The sequence below is a fragment of the Perissodus microlepis genome, chromosome 10 (genome assembly GCF_051167445.1).
Source record: "Perissodus microlepis isolate ML-2025 ecotype Zambia chromosome 10, ASM5116744v1, whole genome shotgun sequence".
Taxonomy (NCBI): Eukaryota; Metazoa; Chordata; class Actinopteri; order Cichliformes; family Cichlidae; genus Perissodus; species Perissodus microlepis.
Window position 1 is genome coordinate 10,142,716 of NC_140470.1, and position 18,583 is coordinate 10,161,298.

Genomic DNA, 18,583 nt, shown 5'->3' on the forward strand with positions numbered 1-18,583 from the left:
GCAGACTGTATTCTCTTTGAAACCCTGTTCGTGTAACCATTGGAACTGAGGCACGGGTGATGTCATTGCAATGCAATCCACCACGTCCAGATTATCTTTTGAAGCTGCAACAGGAAAGGGGGAAGCAGGCTGAATTTCCTCCCCTTCTAGCTGCAGTCTAAATGCGTGCACTGTTGTCAAGGTCGAGATGGCTTTAAGTAACCCCCACACTGAGAGAATTTATCACTGGCTCTGCAGTTTTACCTTTTTAAGAAAAATACATGTATCTGCACTAATCATTATGTGAATATAAATGGAAAGATTAGGCTGTTTTGTTCCATTCATTTACTGTCTGCTCTGTTCCTGGGAGCTGGGACTGTCTGGCATGTTGTTATTACGCCTTGTGGTGGAATTTCCCACAGCAGCAGGACTCACTTGCCTCTGAGATCACAGCTGAGAGGAGGCATGATGATGAACATGATTCACATAAGCATGGAGTTAGGTATAGGGGCACCACCAGGGTTTTTTTTTTTTTTTTTAAATCAATAGTAAGGATTCATTGGTTCTCAAATCTCCTTCAACATATTGTGACAAACGACTCAATAGCAAAACAATCACTTAATGTTGAGCAATTGCAAAATACCTCTATTTCATACCACTGTCAGTGTGTCGTAACTGTAGGGTTTTAGAAATGGCAGGATAGTGGTTAATTCTTAGGATGAATATAGGACATGCCCATGGTTGATATGTGTTATCATATTTCATTTAATCACACTGCAAAAATGTGATATGAGGTCAAGAGCTTCAGTCAGAGGAGGGGTGGGGCTGAGTCAGACATCTGTGTTGGCTGGTGAGGATAAGCTCTATTGGCGCTTATGCTTCTCCCAAGGAGTTCCAAGTATTGACAGAGGTCAAAGTTTGCATATGGTCCAATTATGTGCTCACTTGTCCCATTCATTCAATAAATTTCCTTGATGTGTTTGGTTGGACTGGTTACTGTCATAAAATTATACGTTACTGCATATTATCAGAAACACATAAATGCAATGTGAATCTGTGCCCCAGTTTCTGCTGCTCTTATTGTCAGCTTAGCTCTGTCTTCCCTGCAGAAACCTTGTCATCATCGTTTTATCTGGACTCAGCTGTTTTCCCCCTCTGGCTCCCAGCGTAATGACCTTTCTCTTCCAGCCAGAAGACAAGAGTCACTCACCCATCTCTCCTTATATTCCTCCTGTCTTTTTGAAAAAACAAATAGTCCCCTCTTACGCTTTCATTCTTTCGTTCATTTATTTATTTGTGTTTATTAATCCTGGCATCTCTACCTTAGCTACTGAGTTTCGTGTTGTTGCCTGGACAGTAAAACTCTAGTGCTCTCCTCACTGTGTCTGTGGTTAATTACTTTTAAATATGGCTATTTAAATATTAAATAGGGATTTCATTTACTAATCGCACCTTCAAGTATATTTCGAAGTTCAAAAACATTGAGGAGAAAGGGTGAAACGAATAACACAGAACAACGTACTAACGCTGTACTCTTCCGTTTATCCTGTAGAGGTCAGTAGCGTTACGTTTCTGCATTGACGCTGCAGTAAAATTACCAGTAGAAGAAGAAACAGGAGGCGGAGCTGAGTGTTTGAAAGTGGCGGGCAGTAACAACTCTTCTTAGGGACCTGACTAAGTACTTGAGCAAAATTTAAAAAGTCGAGCAAGTTAGCTTTAATAATTTGATATATTTAAGGCTTAATGTTTTTTTGAGAGCGTCTATCAGGCAGAACCAACGAATGTAGTTTTCGCGATACTTAAACACTGGCTCTGGAGGAAACGTGTGAAGGTAACGTTAATGTCAATGTTTGCTGATGTCCCGCTAGTCAGCTACGGTTAAGCTGTCGCTGGTTTCAGCTGAGCTAATTAAGAGTCATCTTGGTGCATTTTTGGTAGTGCTTTCTGTTCTGGAAAAGTAGCACCGCTAACTATGAAATGTGAATTGCTCGAGTGGACGTAAAGTATGGCTGCTGTTTGTGTCCTCCAGACAAACAGTTAAAATTGATCGTCAACGATATAACCCCCTCCGTGGAAAATGGTAGATTTCCACCAGGACAGGGAGTCATGACTCATTGCACAGCTCTGTTTTGTTCCGATTCATCTCCTGAAGGGCTGAAAGCTGTGGTGCACAGAGACGGATCACGGAGTCGCAACATAGGAAGTTAATAATGGAGCAATTCTTTAGATACTGACACCACCCATTGTTTTATTAAGTCATTTTCACAAATAAGCACTTCTGTAAAAAAAAACAACCGCATAAATGTTTGACACTCAGCCATATAAAGTGTGTAACCGTAAACTATCAGAAGAGATTTCTATTTTATTTCTATGACGTTTTTTTGTCTGTCAAATTGTCTAGCAAAAGTAAAGTCTTATATTTGAACATACAGGGAGTCCCTATTACACCACCTGCCTTAATATTGAGTACTCAGCACTTTTTTATTTTGTATAAATTATAAAGTTTTTTTTTAAACATCTTTGTTCTGCAAATATATAGTAACATGCCTTTTAATCACATCAGTGCCCAGCTGTTTTTGGTAATCCCTTCATTTTGTTGTTTTGCAGTTATTCATTGGACTATTGCATCATGACAAACGAGGATGAGAAGGTCATTCCGGTGCGAGTTGCCTTACGATGTCGCCCACTAGTACCAAAAGAAATCAACGAGGGATGTCAGTCCTGCCTCACTTTCGTCCCTGGGGAGCCACAGGTGCTCAACTGCTTTTCTTTCACAGGCATGCCTCACAATATATCAAAATCAAACTACACTGTGTGTGTGTGTTTGTTTGTTTGTCAGGTGTTTTTGTTTTGTACTTACATTGCATGTTGTGTGTAAAAACTGCTGCATGTTTGTTTGGTTTCAGGTGATTGTTGGCACAGAGAAGGCATTCACTTATGATTATGTATTTGAGCCCACTGCTGAACAAGAAGAAGTCTTCAGTACAGCGGTTTCCCCTTTATTGTCTGGGCTTTTCAAAGGTAGCTTTTAACTTGATGCTTTTTAAGTGAATGTCTAAGATTTAATCTTCTTCCTGAGACGTGATTATGTGGGCTCGAAAAATAAAATAGCTGTGTTTATTTTTTGTATTCCTTTAAATCTATTGAATAATTTTGCAGCTAATAATGCTCCATCCATCATGTGATGTTATTGTTACTGTAGGCTACCATGCCACAGTTCTTGCCTATGGACAGACGGGATCTGGAAAGACCTTTTCGATGGGAGGAACCTATACAACGGCTCAGGAAAACGAGCCATCTGTTGGAGTTATTCCTCGAGTTATCAGGTGCATCTTTGCAGAAAAGGAGCAAAGGACAGACTGTGAATTCTGTCTGGCAGTGTCTTACCTGGAGGTTGGTGAATGTTTTTGATCTGTGGTGTGTATGTACAATAGCCTTTTAAAGTAAAGTAGTTAAGGGTTTCTTTTGATTGTAGATTTATAATGAAGAAATATTGGACTTGCTGTGTTCATCCAAAGACAAACCTGCTATCAGCATTCGGGAAGACCCTAAAGAAGGCATCAAGGTGAGTGACTCGTATGTTAAAAGCAAATTCAATTTTTTTGACAGCCCACCTGAACCACATATGTGCATTTTTCTCCATCTTTAGTTGAACTTTTATTAAAAATGTCCTGCTTTCCAGATTGTCGGCTTAACTGAGAAGCAGGTATTTTCTGCCCCTGAGATGGTGAGCTGTCTGGAGCTTGGAAACTCTGCTCGTACCGTGGGCTCCACAGCCATGAACGCTGCCTCTTCACGTTCCCATGCTATCTTCACCATCACACTGGAACAGCGCAGAGGGACAGATAAGTCAGTTTGGCTGCCTTTTTCCTTGATAAAACATGTTTCATCTTATTGTCCAAACATTTCTTTCTGATATAGACACAGAATACCTACTCACAGTGCTCAGATATAAGGTGACAGTTATTTGAATTCTGTACATTTTCATATTCCTGTTATCATATTCTTTGTTATAGAATTGCTCTAAATTTTACAGTTTTAATTTAACATTTGTCCAGTAAAAACCGTTTGCCTTGGGTTGTTATATTGTCAATTTTTGATTTACTGGAACCGGCTTTGGACAATATGTTTTGTTATTTTGCCTTTGTACGTCACCACAGCGGGGGTTTTTTTGTTTGTTTTTTTAAATGTAATCCTCAACATGAAGCATTTGGTTTTATTTCAAGGGGTATTATGAAAGAACTGTATGAACTGCTTAGGAATTAAAGTTGTTTTTGTACATAATGCCCCACTGTCAAAGTGTCAAAAGAAACTGGACAAGCTGCTTCATGACCGGGTGTTGCTTGTTGCCTCATTAAGAGATTAGGCAGATAAAAGATCTGGAGTTGATTCCAATTGTTGAACTTGCATTTGTTGGTTTTTCACTGAAACTCTGAATAGAGGTCCAATGAGAGGCTGGTGCAAGCAAGGGAGGCCACCATTAGCCTGATAAAAACATAATGAATACATCAGACAAAGAGAGAAAATGTATGAAGTTGCTGAATCAACAATCTAGTCCATTCTTTAAAAAAAAAAAACAACCTAATCCACTCACCAGCTCAGCAACACCAAAAGGACCACAGAAGGCACCACCACAACCTAAAACTAACAGCAAATATTCTTGTTTTTTAATGTCATTATAAGGTGTTTGCTTGTTGAATTTTGAGGTGAAAAATGAATCCATGTTCGAATAAGACTGTAACATGACAAAATGTGGAACAAGTGAAGCGCTCTGAATACTTTTTAGATACATTGTATCAGCTAAATTGATTTACACGGAGGGTGGGTCCAGAATTTCAGTGTTTCTCTTTTGTAAGCTACTATAATATTTTCCCTTAAACTGGGTTAGTGTGTTTGTGCACGTCCCCATTCGACAACACCTAACAGGCATTTCCAAAATATTGCCTACTGCAGTCTGAATATTTGTACAATCTTTTGTTTCAGGGCCGATTCAGTTGTTTCAAAGTTGCATCTTGTGGATCTGGCTGGATCCGAGAGACAAAAGAAAACCAAAGCAGAAGGAGATCGTTTAAAGGAAGGTAACCAAGATCAGTTAAAAGTTGTAAGCCTTTAATGTGCGATTATCACGGAGACATGTGCTGCTATGTAAGGTGTATTAAGCTACATTTCTGTGTTTAATAACAGTACTTCTGGTCATGCCGTCCATATTTATGTGCAGGTATCAGCATCAATCGTGGCCTTTTGTCTTTGGGAAATGTGATCAGTGCTTTGGGGGATGAAAGCAAGAAAAACACCTTTGTTCCTTACAGAGACTCTAAGCTCACCCGCCTGCTGCAAGGTAAGCTTTGATGTAGATGGCCAGATGTTACATTATGGTCATTAGGTCAGACATGGATACATTCTCACTGTGAGGACTTTCAAAGTCAGTCAGGGTTTTATTTAGGTTTTCAGAAGGCTTAGATGCCTGGTCTCCAGGATTGGTGGTGCTTTTATTTACCTTTAATCTTGCATTTGAAGAAAAATGCAAGAAATAAGACTCATAATTCACAAACATGAATTTAATTTGAGTTAAACTGGATATATGCTGCCCTTTGCTTTTTCCTTTTTTAAGTGTTTCTTTGTTTGTTTTGCTCATTATATTCTCTAGCAAAACCAATTTTATTAAAAACATTTTAAATTTGTCATATATTTTGTCCTGATTCCTTTAAAGTTGTATTTGTGGACTCTGCTGGAGTAGATAATTCCGTTGTAAATCATTCTTATTTAGCTTATACCAGACTTTGGTTTGACTCCTCGATTCTTCCACTGTCTGAAACAAGACTTTTAAGGTCCCTTTCCTATGAGGCCTTTAAGCCAGCTATGTTCTGAATGGCTGCATTCTGCAAACAAGGTTTGAACAGCAAGTGGAGGCTGCCCTTCTACTTCCAGAAAGACCTGTATGACTGAGATGATCATAAGATGTTATCACATAGGTCCGCTTCTACTTTCAGCAGACACAAACATTATGCCTTTCTATGGTAGGGCTTGTAGTATGTGGTATTTTCTTTTTTCCTGCTTGTTTCACTTCCATTACCATGAAAAACTGAAACATCTTCAGACTCCTTGAACAGGATTCGCATTAAGCTTAGATTTTTATTTATTTGAGGGAGAAAAGCTGCGGGTGTTCAAAGTGGTAACAATGCATTGTATAACTTAACTGCACCCCTGTAAACGTATACATGTATATGTGTGTTTGTCCTCAGATTCTCTGGGAGGCAACAGCCACACTTTGATGATTGCTTGCATCAGTCCTGCAGACTCCAACATGGAGGAAACCATCAACACGCTGCGATATGCTGACAGAGCTCGCAAGATTAAAAATAAACCAGTTGTCAACATCGACCCCAGAGCTGCAGAAATGAACCGCTTGAAACAACAGGTGCAAAAATGGGTGTTGGCCCTCATTATCATCAGCACTACTAGTGTTGCAGTTTTTCATTGAGTGGTTTAGTTTGAAAAAGATTAAAGCATGTTCCAAATGTTTTCAATGGTACCCTGGTGTAGGTCCAAGAACTGCAGGTGATGCTACTTCATGCACGTGGAGGAGTAGCTCCGGTGCTCTCTGGGTAAGACAACTTTCTCAGCAAACCTCAGGGTTCAAAGAGGACGCCAAATAAATGCAGCCAGGATAAACATCACCCATAAAGCAAAAGGCCATAATAGTTGCCCCTGTTGCAGGTCAGAGAGTGCGGAGAACGTGACTAAACTGCTGGAACGAAACCGCGCTCTGCGGGATGAGAACAATAAACTGAGCAGAGAGCTGAGTGAGGCAGCTGGACAGACGGCCCACATGTTTGAGAAGATCATTATGGTGAGCCTGGTCACAGCAGCATCCTGTCTAAAGAGGAAATTATTACTGCTGATGAAAACAAAAGGATTGGATTTGACACGAACAAAAACAGTTGCAAATTATTTACAGTTGATCTTTTGACCTTAGTTTCTTTCTTACATTTCCACTGTTTTGCATCATCATCGTTTTTATATGCCGTTTGTTTTATTTTGTAGACGGAGCAAGCAAATGAGAAACTGCAAAGCAAGCTGGAGCAACTGCGACACCATGCAGCGTGAGTTTGCAAAAGCAAAAAGCCAGCAAAGCTTTAGAAGAGGTCTCAAAAAGCTTTAACAGTAGCTGTGCTGAAATCTGTTCCTACAAAAAGCTGTTTCATTTTTTTAATTTGACTCAGGATTTCAGCTTGTTGTCGACAAATCCACTGAGTCACATTGATGTCCGATGGTTTTTCAGATGTACTGTAGATCTGGAGAAAGTGATGAAAACGCTGGAGGACCAGGAGCTCAAGGAGAATGTTGAAGTGATGAAGAATCTGCAAAACATCATCTTGGAGCTCAAAGTATGGATGTCTTCTTACATTACAATCCAGTCCAAGAAATATAAGTCAAGTAATGATAGAGTAAATTGGTGCTTCTTTTGTAAATAGAGAGCTTTGCCTGATGTTAAATATAGAAAGAAATGGGTTAAATAAAGGTGATGACAACTTTCTTTTGCTGCTGTGTTATTAAACTATTTTGCAATTTTTCCACTATTAAATTTGAATATTCTTCTTGAATGTTATGGTTTACTCCTTGTTTGCTTTGTCAGAATGAGAGTGCGGGCATCGCCGCCTCCATTGATGCAGTGGCTGCAGGAGAGGATTTACCTGAAGTGTCTGGGAATGGCAATAAATGTTCACCAGAAGGATCCCCATCAGTATGATTTCAGTTTTGCTTTCTTAACGTATCTTCCACGAGTAGCGGAGCATCACATTTCTCTTATCTTGCCCAAACTAACTTGACTGAAGACTGAACCAGATGTAATTTTAGATGTTTTCCAACTCTAATACTCTTCAAATAGGATGCCACTGCCCTAAAGGACTCCCCAGAAGCCTTCACAGCCCATCATGCATTGCGTCAAGCCCAGCTCTCCAAGGAGCTGATTGAGCTTAACAAAGTCTTAAGCCTGAAAGAAGCATTTGTTAAAAAAATGTGCCAAAATGACAGCCAGCTGGAGCCGATGCAATCTGAGCACCAGGTCAGCATTACAGAGTCACTTAATTGTCATCTCACTACAGTAGACAAGTTTAAGAGAGGTGTTATTGACTGCCTAGTCACAGTTTATTATTGGCATTTTTAAACTTTGCAGACGTTTCCACTTGAATAACAAATTCTAAATGGTTTTATTAGTAGAGGCTGTCACATACACAGATCTCAAAGTGTAGTGCAAATACGTGTAAGCCATATTTCAAAATATCATGAAACTGTAGACACATTTTAATCTTTCGGACTCTCTTCCAGAAAAATGTACAAACTCTACAGTCTGCTGTGGATTCACTGCAGAAGGAGAAAGAGGAACTCGTTTTGGCACTTCAGTCTGCAAAGAAAGACACCAACCAGGCTAAGTAGGAAAACCCTTTCTTTGTTTTGGTGCTTGTTGTAAAATACGTGCAGGTTCTTATACTTGACCTGACATCCACCATCCTCGTCCAGGCTCAGCGAGCAACGGAGGAAGAGACTGCAGGAGCTTGAGAGCCAGCTGGTAGACATGAAGAAGAAACTTCTCGAGCAGTCCAAACTGTTGAAACTCAAAGAGTCGTCTGTTCAGAAAGTTAGCAAGCTCATGGAGGAAATACAGGTAACGGTTTATTTTCCTTTAATGGTGTGTTGAATATTTTGTGTGCCATGGGTTTTGTTTTTGTTTTGTTTTTTAAACTAATCTTTAAATTGAAGTACAAGACAAAACAACACAGTTGGGAATTGTGATATAAACCACAGCTGAGATGCTTAATCTAAAACTGAGTCCTGTAAAAGCAGGGTATAGGGCTGGGCTGTTAGTTAAATCTTATTTCTAATTGTGCTTTTTGGCTTTAAGGGATTATGAAAACAAGACGGTTGATTTTTATTTTTTTTTATTTTATTTTTTTTTAATAAATCTCTTTAGATTCGTTTTCATTACAAAGCTCTTGTTATCTTGTGATACCAATCCAACTCTCAACTGGCCTTTTATACAATACATGCTTTTATTTTAGGTTTAGGATTGCTTTATGTCATATTTACCTCTTTCTTTTCTTTTCTTTTTTAAAATTTGATCTCCTTCTTTACTGTTTTTGTGTTTAATGTGTTTAATGTGTTGGCTATTTTTAATGGGAGAATATTTCTTATTATTTAGATAAATTACTTTTTCCTCCATAAAATCGCAAACTAACAAACAGTTTATTTGGCTTCAGCCATGATGACAAGTCTTGATGAACAAAGGCTCTTTCTGTCTAGTGAAAGCTAAAATTGTAACAAGATCACAAGTTGTGAACCTTTGGAAGGATCGTTAACTGCTGCCTGCAGCTGATTTGTCTGCAGATCACACATGAGAGCCTGTGATCGTTCTCCATATCAGACAATTATAGTTTTTGTTTTTATTAAAAATCTCTGTTAGTTTTCAGATATTGTTTTTATAGTCAGAAACTAATTAAGTCAATGTGATGAGAGCCACCATGTAACTGATGAGTCATTTTTGGATCATCAAGCAGCCTCAGTAATAGATGTAATAGTTTATCTATTATCTTCAGTAACATATTTCTCTTCTGCATTATATGGCACTTTGTGAGCATGCAGTACAGAAACCTTTTGTCACATGCCGTCATCATGTGTACTCTGAGCTTTGTTTTTCTTTAAAGCGTTTGAGTAACTACAAACACAAGTTTCAAATGTCGCTATGTTCTCACAGGCTATGAAGACCCAACGTACACAGCTAATGCGGCAGATGAGAGAGGACTCTGAGAAATTCAGGCAGTGGAAGAACAAAAAGGACAGGGAGGTACTGCAGCTGAAGGAGAAGGTGAGTAGAGATAAGACTCTTATGGAGACATAAGAGGGATGACTTCAGTTGTTGCACTCTAGCCTTTTCTTGTCAAAAATCTGTTTATTCTGGAGGTTCTTTGACTTCTGTAATCCGTTTATTTTGTATTTTTTGCAGGATCGTAAACGGCAGTATGAGCTGCTTAAACTGGAGAGAGATTTTCAGAAACAAGCCAACGTCCTGCGTCGTAAAACCGAAGAGGTGTGGCCATTCACTGTTGCACAGTTTGTTTTTTACCATTTGAAATTTTTGTGTTCATAGGGTTGAAGAATCACTGGACAAGGTTTGTAGCTGTTTATGATGTGCTCTTTTTTTTTTTGCTTAAAGGCTGCAGCTGCAAACAAGAGATTAAAAGATGCTCTACAGAAGAGAAGTGAGGTAGCAGAGAAGCGCAAAGATGCCCAGAACAAAGGCATGGAGGGAGCAGCTGCGAGAGTGAAGGTAGAAAAACATGATTCTTGAGAAATGGTCAAATATTTTGTGTTGGAGATAACTCGGACTTAAAGTTTCACAATATGAACCGTTTTCCTTTTCTGTCATCAGACATGGTTTCTCAACGAGGTGGAGGTGATGGTTAGCACAGAGGAGGCCCGGCGCCATCTCAATGATCTTCTGGAGGACAGGAAGGTTTTGGCTCAGGAGATCAACCACCTCAAACAGCAGCTGGAGGCTGGGGAGAGGCCGGCTCCCAAAATCAGGGTGAGCTGACACATCTGTACAGTTGTTACACAAAATGAAACATGCAGCAGGGCCCTGTTTCAGTGCCAGGTTTGGCTAATAACACTGAGTTTGATAACCCTGGGATTAGCTGGGTTTAAGCTCTGAGCTGGTTACTGTGGAAACGGACTCTTTGATGGGCTTTCTTTTGCAAACTTTGGTGTTTCTCTCTGACTCTGCCCTCTGGCTACACCTGAACCAGCTGTCTGACACTGTTTAATATCCTCATTCACAAAGTGGCTATCAAAGATCAGAGTGGAGCCAATTAATCTACAGAAGTTTACATTTTTACACACGCTGAAATCTCAAGAATACGTTAGCTTGCCGTTTGTTTGCTAAAGTTTAAGTAACATGAGCAGTTGAATAATAAATGAGTGATAGGACAGAGACAGTTGTCATTACACTGTATATTTATAATTGCCTCAGGATAAAATCTTTAGTGTCTAACTCTGTTTCTCTAGATAGAAACAGAACTGTGTAAGTGTTTAAACATGTAACACGCTGATCAATAATCAACCATTTGTTGTGTTGTAATCGCTCACAATGATGGAAAAATGTCTGTCACAGTTGAGATCTTCCAGATGAGGCTGAATGATTCTTAAATATGTTTGACCTTTTAAATTCAGACTGCAGCAGGCAGCATTCAATAAATCGGCCTTCAAAATATTGTTTAACATCATTTAAAAGGTACAATGTGTGAAATTCAAAGACTGAACTCATCTGAACAGATGAGAACGACAGATTCAGACCGGATGAGGACCAGATCCAATTTAGATGTGGTTATTTTCCAGCTCATCGTGTCCATTTCGGATCCATTCACAGTGACTTATTTACATTTACATGAGTTAAATGCAAAACCAACTTACTTAACTCTCAGTTTTAATAGCAACTCTGTAAACATCTCTGCTACAGCAGAAACAGCCATCATCTATCAGTGAACTCTGATTGGCTATAATTATAAACATTCCTCTGGAGACCATTAAAGCAGAGTTTGTCTATAAATCTAATTAAGTGTTTTCTTTTTTAAATAAAATAGTTAAAGTGACATGGATGCAGAGAAATGTGGTTAAATCATTTACTTTATGTCATCTCTCCATGCAGCGTCGGACACTGATCATATCTGAACTGGAGAGCCAGGGGGCGCTGGAAACCCCTCTGACGAAACAGGTGGAGAACCTGGAGACAGAAATTGGCCTCAGGTGAGTCATGAAAACCAGCCAAACAAGACACCTCAGTCTGTCAAAACCAGACAGTATAATACCTAGCTGCCATGACATTTCCTATTGGTTTGATAAGTTCCATTGGTTTCATTCTGTTTCGAGGCCTCTTAGATGAGCGTCTCTGCTGCTGTCATCTTGGTTACAAAAGTGATGAGGAGGGGTGGGTCTGAAAGCATTGTAGTGGCTAATGACCTGTGATTGAGAAGTCGTTAGTAACTGAGGACATAAACCTAGCAGGAAAGTGTTTACAGAGGTGAGGCCAGAAAGCTGATTTCTCATAGGACCAAAAGCCTCTGTGCCTAATTGCAACTACTGCCATCTGATGGCCTTCACAAAGAATGCAGGTTTTAGGCACTTGCCTGAATTTTTCCAACCTGAAAGTACATCCATATTTTTTTACTGTCTGTGGTCCAAACTGTTTGTGTGATTTAATGACTATTTCAAGCAGCCTTTTTTTTTCCTTTATATGTAAAATAACTTTGTCTATTTCTAAGATGCCCTCTGTAATAAGTAATAGCGGTTTAAAAAAAAAAAAAACCAAAAAAACCCTGAATTTGTCCACTGATTATTTCAGGGTTTTTTTGTTTGTTTGTTTGTTTGTTTGTTTTTTGATTTTCCTTGAAGCATTTATTATTACTTTAGTAGCCTCTCAAGCTTTTAGCAAAAGATGAGTTTGGAGTCCAGTTTATGCCGAACTTACACCAAACCAAGGGTTCAGAGCTGCAAGGAAACATCTGATGTTGCATTTAAGTACAGTTGTTGCAATTTTAGTAATAACTGTACTTAAATGCAACATGTGTGAGCTGTCACTTTATCATTTTAATGTTGCAATAAATTCGCAAACGTTTAATATACTTCTTTTTCTTGGTTCATACAAATAGCGAAGGTCAGTCATGTAAATGTTGTCAACAACCAGTAACTTGGTTCTCTCTGGTTTCTCAGCCACAGTCGGTATCTTCATTTTTCTTTTAGGCTGTTTTTCCAGAACAAACCATCACACATGTTGCAGTTGTGGCCAAAGGTTCTGTACTCAAGCTAAAAGGTCCGCTGTATTAGCAAAATCCTGCTAACGAAACTATGTACAAGCTTGTTTTATTTGGACTAAAATGCTGTTTGCGTTTGTTTTGTGCGTATATGCTACACGTTAAAGGTTTTATAAGATCTGCAGAGTGATTTGTACCTTCACAGGAATGCCCAGATAGCGGACCTGCAGCAAAAAGTTCTCGCTGCAGACAGCGAGGGACGTTTTAAGCAACGCATAGACAGCATCACCAGTATAGTTGAGGCCAAGTGTGCCCTCAAGGTCCTGATGTCAGAGGTAGATGAAATGAAATGAGAATGCATGCATATAGTCCATGACCATAACTGAATTGTTTAATTGTACAATAGTCAAATCACTTAATGGTGTTTGGTTTTAGAAAAGAAAATCTAATATTTTTTTCTTTTTTAAGTTGGTTTCTGCTAAAACAGCCCATGCCAAGCTGGAGAGCGAGGTGACACAGGAAAAGGCAAATGCACAAGATTTAAGGAAGATGCTGGCTGAAGAGAGAAATGTCATGTCCACCATGGACATGGAGCACCAGCAGCAGCTGGTTGAACTCGAGCAGAGGCACCAAGAGAAGGTGCTTCATACATGGGCTCGCTTTAGACTCAAAAATATTGACCTGTCGCAGCTCCATATATTTACCTTTCTACCTTGTTTCTTCAGGTTCTTTACCTCCTTAACCAGCTTCAGAACAAACCTATCGGTGAAGATTCAGACGAAACAAACCAAACCATCAAGGAGAGTTCAAAGGAGAAGGAGCTCCTGCAGCGCCTCAAAGTTCAGGTTTGTCTGGACAGATTTTACAGCCGTTTGTGGTTTAATTAACTTTAGCTTTCTTTGTTTTAATTAATGCAGAGTTGTGCCCAGAGCTTATGTTGTAATATCATTATAGGAGGAAGAGCTTGAAAAGCTACGGGAATTAAGCGAGCAGAACCAGAAACTGGTGGAGCAGAATGAAGAGTACAGACGGGTAATGGTGTTTTTTGTTGTTGTTGTTGTTCTTTTTTCCCTCCAATGTCATTATATTTCTGTTGTCATGACTAGCCAGTTGTTCAGCCAGTTAAGTATGGCAGTCTAAGTGTTTTCTCTTATTAATTTTTTAAAGCAATCAATCGCAGCAGATGGCGGTCCCTCCCTGAGCCTGGCTCTGCCAGAGGTTTCTTTCTGTTAAAAAGGGAGTTTTTCTTTCCCACTGTTGCCAAGTGCTTGCTCAAAAGGGAAATTTCTGATTGCTCGGGTTTTCTCTCTATGGTTGGGTTTTTCCTTACAATATAAAGCGCATTGAAGTGACTGTTCTTCTGGTGTTTTATAAATAAAATTAAGTTGAATTATTTAAGGCCCCCCTAAAGACGTTCATGCAATCCTGATTATGTCCTTACGCACCATCTCTACATATTTTGCATCATACTAGTCTTTGATTGTTATTGACGAGGGAGCTAAGTGCTGCAGTGGAGACAGAGTAGACTACAGTTACTACCTGTATGCTGGAAATGTTGAAAAAAGTGTTTGCCTAGATGAAAAGAAACCCTGTCATAAAGAAAGTATTTGTGTAATTTCACTCACTGCTAGAAGGAAGAAATAAAAGTTCTGCAGTGCAGGTTTGAATAGTGAAAAGCAAAAAAAAAGCATTGCAATTCTCTTCACCTAAGTTATATGACTAACCTAAACCTACCCGTGTCTGCAGAAACTCTCAATGGTGCACCTGGCAAGTGAGAAGAAAATCCTTGTGCCTAAAACCAACAAAGAAAACAACCCAGATGACTCGTTTGAGTACATCCCTCCAAAGGTAAGTTTTTCTTGCAGATTTACTTGAAGTAGCTTCAATTTGTGATTATTTGAACATAACATGGTGCTTTCTTTGTAGCCTAAATCAAGGCGCTTTACCACAGCTAAAGCGCAGCTGAATACGACCATCAACATCGAAGAGCTGATGTCACCCAGTGAGGACGAAAACGAGGAGGAAACAGAAGAGTGGCGACCTGAGAAACAGGAGAGAGGACGCAGAGTCTCAAAGAAAGCGAAACAAACCGGGGTAAGACGGGAAGAGGAGTCTGGCCCTTTTTCCTTTTGAATTAAACTCCTTGATCTTATAAAAACAGACTGTCCACAGTGAAAACAAATCATGTGCACCTTATCATGTTATCATGTCATTTCTTTGAAAATGTCACATATTTCAGACCAAAACAGAAATGAAACTGTTTGCATCAGGATAGAAGGCCTATGAACCTGGTTTCTCTTCTTTTAGTGTGCGTGTAAAGGTCGCTGCAGCAACAAGCAGTGCAGGTGCCGCAAAGGGAAGATGACATGTGGGGAGAACTGCCAATGTGATCACGAGAAGTGTCGAAATATGGATAACCAGGTGCCCGCTGAGGTAGGTTTCCTCATTCTTGCTCCCTGTTCTTAATTTGGGATAAATAATGGCTTGTTGGTGTAGATGTAAGATTTCCGTGCAGATTTAGAGCTGCACAAGCACAGCAGTCACTCTTAGCTTTTGGGGTAGAAATATATAAGAATCAGATTTCACACCAGTTTCATGTATGAAAAATGTGCTTGAAATGAATTTTTACTAACTGCTTTAGAAGAGAATAACAGCTCATATGCTACAGGGCTCCAGTTTTACTCATTAATTGCATCACAAAGAGTTTAGAGATCAGCCACCGAAGTCTGCCCTGATGTACCAGAAACAACATGTATTTTTTTTTAATGCAGTGAAAGAGTAAAACTGGATCCCCACAGTGTTTGGTTGTCAGTTTAATTTCAGCCCATTTCCTGCACCCTTCTGGGATGGATTTTTATAGTGTGTATTATACGATAAACATGTTGTTTCATAATGAAAATGATTGAAAACCTAAGAAGTGAAAATAAGACTCAGAACTGAAGTGAATGTTAGCCTAAGAGGTGTGTTTCTGTGTAGTCAGATCTGGCTTTCACTGCCCAGCATATTTCTATCGGTGAGATCAGTGAGCATTGTTCTGAATTTGGGACTGTTCATCATTTCAGGATGCAAGCTCCACAGAAAGCACTTCCCGAGACTCTCTATCTCTTCAGGATTCCAGTCCAGGCAACAATACGTTCTTCAAGCCGCCATCTTGCACTCCCACAAACAAGGTAAGAACAAGAGTTGACTGGCATGCAGAGGACTTTGTACCAAGGCTGCGTGTCAGTGAATGTAAACATATTTCTCAGTTACATTAGTACTCTGCTATGTAGAAATATAGAATTGCAGTGAGAAAAAACTGCTACAGTTGTATAAATCTTCAGTTCCAGGATTTTAAGTATCAAGATAGGGGGGGGGATCTGATCTTTGAGAGTGTCTAAATGATTTAAGTACAACGAGAGATGAACACATGAGATACTGCACCCTGTGATTGTTTTGTTTGTTTGTTTTTTAGCAAAGTCAAAATGCCAGTTTTTTGTGAGAAGTGCACCTGTACAGTTTCCAGAGGAATTAAGAGTGTAAGTGGCATCCAGGTGCTGATAATCAAATTGAGTTGATTATTGGATTATCAGTAGGTGAGAGCTCCTCTGTGAAAGCAGACGTTTAGGCAGTTTGCAGCTCTGGTCATTCAGGTGTGTGCTAGCACACGCAGGAGAGACGTCATCAATGATCTTAGAGAACAATTGTTGCTGCCCATCAATCTGGAAAGGGTCATAAGGTCAACCTGAAGTCCTGGAAAATATTCAAGGCAGTTGCCAGTCTTCTCAGGAGTGGACGTGCCAGCAAATCCATCCCACGGTAAGACTGTGCAGTGCTCACAGGAACTACTAAAAAACCCCAGAGCTACTTCATACTCTACCAGCTTCAGCTAAATGAAAAGGAAGAAAAAAACAGTGTGGCTTGTTTGTGTCTTCTCTCTAAATAGAGCACAGCAGCACAGTTTAGCTTTACAAAGTCTTGTCTGAACAAACCACAGGACTTCTGCAACAATGTCCTGTGGTCAGACAAGACCAAAGTGGAGATGTTTGGTGATGATACACAGCACCACATTTGGAGAAAACCAAACACAGCATATCAGCAAAAAAGGAGGGGACCTACGATGTGCGAGGCTAATAAGGTCATTCAGGAAAGAAGGTGGTTCTATAAACTGTTGAATCATGGGATGCATTTTTGCAGTTTTCCACAAACAGCTTCTGGATTTTCTTTGTCTTTGTTAAATGACTGATGTTGTTCATCTGAGGTTGTATTTAAGTAAGAAGACATTTTTTAAAAACATCCTGACACTTAAAATTGAGAGTAAACTTAGACTGTTTATGTCTTGTATGTTGCATAACCAGCTAACAGTGTTGTGCTCATTTACTATTTTAGGTGCTAAAAGAAATCGGAGATATGGGACACACCACCGCAGACTTGAAGGTGGCAGAGGAAGAGCAGGAGGACAACGATGATGAAGAGGACAAAACAACAGTCAGCTTCCTCAAGAAGAAGAAACGACTCCTGACGAGTTTCCAGAACAGTTTTTTCTCGGGATGCACGCCAATCAGAGAGGAGTCCTAATCTGGACACTAGCTGTCAATGTTTTTTAGATGAATGTTGTCCGTGCGTTTAAGTCTTTCTGTTTATATGTGACTAACGTGTTACTTGAAAGTAGCTATTGACACTTCAGTTTCAGTAGATGCTGATCAAAGAACTGTGAATAGCACTCAATGATTCACAATGACACGATCAAACTGTACATAACTCATTTATCCCCCCAAATGATAATAAACTCACTTTTCTAACACATTAAACCGGTTGTCACTACAGGTGCATAACATCTTCTTGGGGATTAAATTTGAGTCCTTTTTACTGCGTGCTATCCGCTGAATAAAGTTTTGAAGTCTATTCTTTTTCTTTTTTTAAAGCAAATTGATGTTTTTTCTTTTGTAACTGAAAGATAATTTATTTGAATCCTTCTGGTAGGATTAATGTGGAACTTCTGATTCGTTTTGTTGTTGTGTAGGTTAAATTAGTGTAAATGATAGATGAAATAAATGTGTCACCAGGAAAACAGTATTCAGTTCATGATGCTCTTGGAAAATGTACATCATGTCCCGGCTGAGCGGTGTGAGTACTGAATGTATTAAAAGGTAGAAAAGCCAAATGGCTGCTCTCTGGGACTCCTAAGTGTTAAATTCTTCCAAATCAAATTCTCAGGTGGAAAATAAGCACTTATCAAGATGCCAAGTCATGTATTGCATGAAAACGTTATGATGTCAGGTTTTGTTGTTGCTTTTCTCCAGTCCACACATCCGAGTGCCTCAGCTGAGACCAATCTTAGGTTTGTTTGTTTAATTAACTGGTTCATCAAAGCAACTACTGGTCAGATCTCATATGGTCATGGGGGGTTGTACAAAAACGTTATGTACTGTGATACAAAGTAGGCATAAACAATGAATCCTTTAAGTGTACAAAGGACGAGGCTTTTAGATTTGTACTGTCACCTCAGACACCAGATATGAAGGCTCATACCCATGTTTCATTATGTGAGGCTGTCTTTGCTGAAGAAATGAAAATGTGCAGAAAAGAGACCACGACCAACATATAGATGACAAGTTGTGACTTTTTAACACAGATATGCTCATTTATTTTCAGCAGATTAAACAATTGACCCTCCCTCTCCGGACAGCTGACAACAGCTAAACAACAACTGGTTATATACCAACACTTCCCCTGGGATTAACAGTTTGATTCAATTCTCAGATCAGTTTTGAGAGTTTATTCACTAAGTGTCTAAATCCAACATTATTTGAGCTACTTCA

At 39.4% G+C, this 18,583-nt stretch overlaps 1 protein-coding gene across 1 annotated transcript; it reads left to right on the forward strand.

Moving 5' to 3' along the window:
• Positions 1–1,580: 1,580 nt before the first annotated feature.
• Positions 1,581–18,197, forward strand: kif4 (kinesin family member 4). Its single transcript, XM_084941842.1, has 31 exons — positions 1,581–1,810; positions 2,587–2,731; positions 2,886–3,000; positions 3,182–3,372; positions 3,455–3,544; positions 3,662–3,828; positions 4,963–5,057; positions 5,198–5,317; positions 6,222–6,397; positions 6,523–6,584; positions 6,697–6,829; positions 7,024–7,082; positions 7,262–7,367; positions 7,616–7,723; positions 7,868–8,044; positions 8,308–8,411; positions 8,500–8,644; positions 9,731–9,841; positions 9,980–10,063; positions 10,190–10,303; positions 10,406–10,561; positions 11,681–11,778; positions 12,988–13,117; positions 13,251–13,421; positions 13,508–13,627; positions 13,737–13,814; positions 14,529–14,630; positions 14,709–14,876; positions 15,090–15,215; positions 15,845–15,952; positions 17,151–18,197. Exons 2-31 carry the CDS (start codon positions 2,609–2,611, stop codon positions 17,337–17,339), a joined length of 3,726 nt encoding a protein of 1,241 aa, XP_084797968.1. The 5' UTR covers positions 1,581–1,810; positions 2,587–2,608; the 3' UTR covers positions 17,340–18,197.
• Positions 18,198–18,583: the final 386 nt, after the last annotated feature.